Source organism: Colobus angolensis, unplaced genomic scaffold, assembly GCF_000951035.1.
Source record: "Colobus angolensis palliatus isolate OR3802 unplaced genomic scaffold, Cang.pa_1.0 Scaffold3, whole genome shotgun sequence".
Taxonomy (NCBI): domain Eukaryota; kingdom Metazoa; phylum Chordata; class Mammalia; order Primates; family Cercopithecidae; genus Colobus; species Colobus angolensis.
The window spans coordinates 26,832,371-26,838,275 of NW_012116265.1; the positions used below are offsets into that span (position 1 = coordinate 26,832,371).

The 5,905-nt window shown below is 41.1% G+C and overlaps 1 protein-coding gene across 1 annotated transcript in view; it reads right to left on the reverse strand.

Annotated features, from left to right (window-relative positions):
• Positions 1 to 5,905, reverse strand: part of PLEKHH1 (pleckstrin homology domain containing, family H (with MyTH4 domain) member 1) — a 56,370-nt gene that overhangs the window by 42,916 nt on the left and 7,549 nt on the right. Inside the window, exon 2 of the mRNA XM_011949735.1 lies at positions 4,560 to 4,719. Coding sequence (XP_011805125.1) covers positions 4,560 to 4,685 — 126 coding nt within the window. The 5' untranslated portion in view covers positions 4,686 to 4,719. The remainder of the gene's footprint in view (positions 1 to 4,559; positions 4,720 to 5,905) is intronic.

Here is a 5,905-nt window from a genome sequence, read left to right on the forward strand (position 1 = left end):
ACTTGAACCTGGGATGGAGAGGTTGCGGTGAGCCAAGATCATGCCATTGCACTCCAGCCTGGGCAACAAGAGAGAAACTGTTTCAAAACAAACAAACAAACAAAAAACATGTATTTACCTGTCACTTGTCACTTTATCTAAAAACATCCCAAAAAACCATATATCCACCATTCAGCTTTGTCAACCCTTAATTTTTGTCACATCTGCTTTTGATGTTTATCTTTAAGAAATGGACCATGACAGACACAGTTGAAGCCCTGCGTACTTCTCTCCAATTTTACCCCCTTCCCCCGGCATTGACCCTACACTTGGCTGTTTTTATATCTTTACCTCATTTGTATATGGTTAAAAAAAAAACCCGGGGTTACATTTTCTTATGGCAATAAGTGGCTTCAGCATGTACCCTCATGTTCTCCCAGGACCCACCTGGCTGTCTTCACTTATCTAGCTTACCTGTAAACATTTGACTTTGCAACCCCCAGGTTAGCCATTAAATGGTTCTAACTGTTGTAATCTAAGACAGTGTTTTCAACTTTTTTTTTTTTTTTAGCAGCAGAGCTTTTGTTCTGTTTAAATCATATGCTTATTCCCAAATATATAAAATCCATGAGCATGGATCTGGGATGAGAAACAATAAACAGTACTGTCTTTGAGGTTTTTAGAAGTACATAAACTATATGATGCCGTATATATCCTTCAGATGTTTTTTGTTCAATGCTGATTTTTGAGATTTACTGATCTTACAAATGTAGTTCTACTCGATTCATTTTAATTGCAATGGAGTATTCCACTGTACAAATACACTGAATATGTTTATCCGTCTCTCTGTTGATGGACATTTAGTATGTTTCCAATTTTTCATACATCAATGCTGTAATATATATGTCACCTTGTGACCAATATATTTGGATTTATTTCTGCCACTTCATTTGTCCCTTCTGTTTACTCCTTTTTTCGATATATTATTTTCTTGTCCCTATCTGGATTTAATAGACTTTCCTTTTTTCATTTCCTCACTCTACTGGTTTGAGGTATGTATACTCTGTTTCTATTTGTTATCCCTCCTATTAGTCTAGACTTAAAGATTGCTGGTTTTTCCCTATTATCTATCCTCTCTTTCTCATATGAATAGAACCCCCAACTTTTCGCTGAGCGCACGGTTATTCAGAATAAAGATTACATTTCTATTTGTAGAAATGTACAAACACCTTCTTTGTAGCTGGGTATAACCATGTGAATAAGATCTGGCCAGTGGGATATCAGTAGAAGGAAGGTATGAAACCTCTGAGTCACTAACTTAAAGGGAAGGGGTTGGAATGTGACTACCAGGTGACCCATCTTCAAATATCCAGAGGATCTCACCCTAGAGCTGGACTGCTTATGTCTGGAAGGTTACATGAGAAAGAAAGAAACGTCAGCCTGGTTTATACCATTGTTATTTGAGGTTCTTTCTCACAGCAGCCAAACAATTATCTAACCAAACTATGATTTTTAAAAACTTAACCTGGTTAGACTTACTGTTTCCTGAATCTGAGGCTTCACATCTTTCATCAAGCCTGGAAACTTTATAGCCACTATCTCTTCACAAGTAATACCTTTCCTTCATTCTCTTCTCCACTTTTGGAATCTTATTTGATAGACATAGGACCTTGTCATTCTAACATCCAGGTCTCAGCCGCTGTATCTTTATTTCTATAGGCAGCATGCAGGAAACTTTTCAGATTTTCTTAGGTCTGTCTTCCTGTCCATTAAGTCTACCTTCCGTGGTGCCTAATCTGCTGTTTAATCTATCCATTAATACACTTTAATTTCAATGAAAACACTTCCACTTCTAAAAGTTCTATTTAGTTTTCAAGTCTACCTGATCTTTTTAGGTAGCGTCTTGTTCTTGTCTTATGCTTTCAATTTCTTTGTTATGTCTTCAAAACTTTTGAACTCATTTATTTTATAGTCTCTTGGCAACAGTTCCATTATTAGAAGTTGTTGGGGATCTAGTCCAATTGTTTTTTGTGTATGTGGATACTCACTCACTGTAGATTATTTCCTCAAGTATTTAGTCATTTTTGATTATATGTTCCTCTTCATTAAGGCTTTTTTTTTTTTTTTTTTTCTGTGTGGATCCTGTGTGATCTGAATTAAGGTCTTGTGTCTCCAGAGAGGTTTTGTTTCTGTCCCTACCAGGCTCCCCAGGGGTATCAGTGGCCCAGAGCTTGAGTTTTCTAAACCACACAGGTAGTGTAAATCCTAACATTAAACCAGTATTATCGTCAGGTTCTCAGGGGAGACTCTACTCGTGTTTTTCTACCCAGAACCTTAACTAAGTCGGAGAAGCTGTTGTCATCTCCTGTGCCAGTGAATGATTTTCCTTTTCTTGTCTACCTTGTTATTTAGGGTAAGTCCTTTAATATTCCTGACCATTTTTTATTTTTACATTTTGTTCATACTGACACTAATCAAAAGAAATAATAGTCCTGACTTTATGCAGAAGTCTGTTTCAGCTCCAGCCTCCAGCTGGCCAGTCCTCGTTTCTATCCCCACAGATGTTAAAACTCTTAACTTCAAACCTACCATTACTCTAGGGAGGCCAGCCACACGCCACCTGCCCCTCAATCAGCTGTCAGAGTCGAGTACCACTGTGGCTTTCCCCTCTTCATTTTGTTACCTGAGGACGTTTCTTACTTTTTTCAGTGCTCAGTTCTTCATTTACATGAATATTTTAAATATTTAACCCAGTATTTCCAGGTGATTCATAGCAGGGTTTTTTTGTTTGTTTGTTATTTTGCTGTCCATATTACTAGAAACAGAAGTCTCTTCCCTCTGAGGTATATCTCAGACTGCCTGGCTGAGTCAATCCCTACTTATCCTTTCCTTCCCTCACGTCCCTCCCCCAATACCATAGCCTAAGGCAGGATTCTCAAACTTCTTAATGTACAGAATCATTTTCTGGGAGCTTGTTAAACATGCAGATTATTAGCAACCCCCCCAGGAGACTTCAATTGAGAGGACTGGGGTGGGACCCAGGAGTATGCATGCTTAACAAGCACTCTAGGTGGTTCTGGCCAAACGGTTCTGACCACACTTTGAGAATCACTGTCTAAGGTCTGCTGTGCTTTCCTGATGTATATCCATCCCCCTCTATTGGCAGTACCTGGCAGGAGCCCTGCACATCTCTGTTTTGCAAAGTCTGAGTTAGGAGACAACAATGCCAACAGACCCAAGGTTCAAGAGTTCTAGTCCAGACTAGTCCAGGACCACTCCCCTTAGCCATGGTGATGCCACTGATTTGTCCTGCTGGACTCCAGCTATCAATAAAACAGGTCATCCATTCAGGCTTTACTAATTGAGACTTTGACATTATTTGGAGAGGGGCGAGCTGAATTTTCCCTTTGTACTTATGAAAGAAGGGTTTGCTAAGCAGATGGATACTATAAACAAAACTGTACGTATAATGATTGATTCATTTAAATTTAAATGCAGGTCTTCACTCTCTAGATGGGTTATGCTCCAGAATGCCTCTGAAAGTTAGCAGTTTAGAATGTATCTTCCAGCCGAGTGTAGTGGCTCATGTCTGTAATCCCAGCACTTGGAGAGGCCGAGGTGATCACCTCAGGTGAGGATCACTTGAGGTTGGGAGTTCGAGACCAGCCTGACCAACATGGAGAAACCACATCTCTACTAATAACACAAAATTAGCCAGGCATGGTGGTGCATGCCTGTAGTCCCAGCTACTTGGGAGGCTGAGGCAGGAGAATCACTTGAACCTAGGAGGCGGAAGTTGCAGTGAGCTGAGATGGCACCATTGCACTCCAGCCTGGGCAACAAGAGCGAAACTCCATCTCAATAAATAAATAAATAAATAAAATAAAATAGAATGTTGTCTTCCCACAGAAACATTAGGAAAGGTGGTCAGTTTCCCAGACCAGCCCACCCAAACCTGTAAATAAAATAATTATTCTCATTTAAGACCTATTCTATGTCAGGACCTTTACATATGTAATCTGATCTAATTCTCAAAATAACTCTTAGAAGTAGACATTTGTGTTTCTGTCTTACAGTTGAAGGGAAGGCCCTGTCTTCCCCGGGGTCATATAGCGAGTAAGTGGCAGAGCCAAGTTAGGTCTGACTCCAAAGCCTGTGTCCTTGTTACCAGGAAAGCAGACCACCTCCTGTAGCTCATTTATTTAACAAAGGGTGAAAGGAAGGATAGAGATTTCTGTTTTCTCCTGAAACACCATCCTTCCCCACACTGAGAAGGAAATGTTAAGGGAATAATAGAACCTCTCCGCTGCAGCCACAGGTGACTCCGGAAGTGATGGGGGACCGAGAAGATCGGCAGCAAGTCTTTGGTGTGCCTTATGAGCAAGCAAAGACACAAGCAAGATAACAGCTTAGTAAACTGCTCAGAGTTTGGTCTTAAACTGCCTTGGGTTTCATTTTGCATGTGGGGAGAAGCATCTTACTGAAAGTTGACTTTCCCCAACTCTCCCTCTCTCACACGGCCCTCCCTGCCATAAACCTCTGCGTGTGGGGAGCTGCTCTCCCCGCTCTGAGGGACTCACCTTGTCAGCCAGCAGCTCCCTTATCTTGCTGGCCTGTAGGCGGAACCGGAAAAGCTGGGTTTCCAGAGTCAGGCAGCGTTTCTGCCAGTCTACGCTGGCCCGCGCGTCCACCTTGAGTTCTGCCATGATGGAATCGACTTCTGTATTATTCTGGGGAGCCCTAAGAACCAGCATGCAGAAAGAGGAAAAGATAAATAAGCGTGTGAGGAAGAGTTCTGTGGGGAAAGAACGGGAGGGGACCAAAGGACAGACAAAACAGGGCTGGGGAAGAGAATCGGTCACTGATCCCCAGGGCCCCTTCCTGCCTTCCTCAGCTCAGTATGTCCCGCTCCATTGTAAGTTAGCTGAGAGCCTCAGGAAACCGCGAAACCTGAGAAACCGTAAGGAGAACCTAGACTCATTTGGACAGAAGTGAAAAGTAGGGCTCATTTGTTTTTCAATTATCCACACAACAAACTTATCCATTAAATAGCTATTTATGTGCCTGACCCTGTGCTCTGCACTGGAGATGGAGATGCAAACAGAACTAAGAGAAATTCCTTGTCTTTGGGTTTTTTAAGGAATTCTTACGAAAATCTAATTACAGTGTAGTCATAGTTGCCAAGTGACATGCAGATAAATGGGAATGGGAGCTGGGAAAAGTGGGAGGGATGTGTTTAGGGAAGGCTTAAAGTGGGTAACAGATGCATCCAAGGTCACATCGCTAATTAGAGGCAGAACCCCGGTTCCCAGTTTATTTCTTATTCTATTTCATTTATATAAGATGTTAGATGAGAAAAAAATGGAAATAAAATATAATGCTTTGAATGTCCTTGACAATTGTGTTCATTGTTATCATCGAATCATCCATCCCACTTTGGAATAGATTCTCACCATTTCCTTCAGGTTCTAAGATGCAAACCAGAAAACTGCTAGATATTTTGCTGCAATCTCAGGAGAAAGCCACAAGTCTTTGGGAAAAAAATTTGTACAAATTCAGAACAAATCAAGTAGACACCTATAGTATGTCCAGCCAGGGGAATTCACCCAGATGCCTCCTGGACATATTCAGAGAAAAAATACTGGATGGAGGATGAGAAAAGGAAGAAGGATGCATGAGTGTGCATGAGAGAGGGATACAGGCAGGGCGAGAAGAGAATGCCTGGGAGACACATCCATCATCAGGATTTTTCAAATCCCCCTTCTAGGGCATTATGATGAATGATGCTTGCCACAAAGTATAAATTCGGTCTGTCCCAAACCATGACACATGGTCACCCTAGTAGTCAATGATTTTAAGGAATAATTGTTAATTTTTTAGGGTTTTTTTTTCTTTCTTTCTTTCTTTTTTTTTTTTTTTTTTTTTT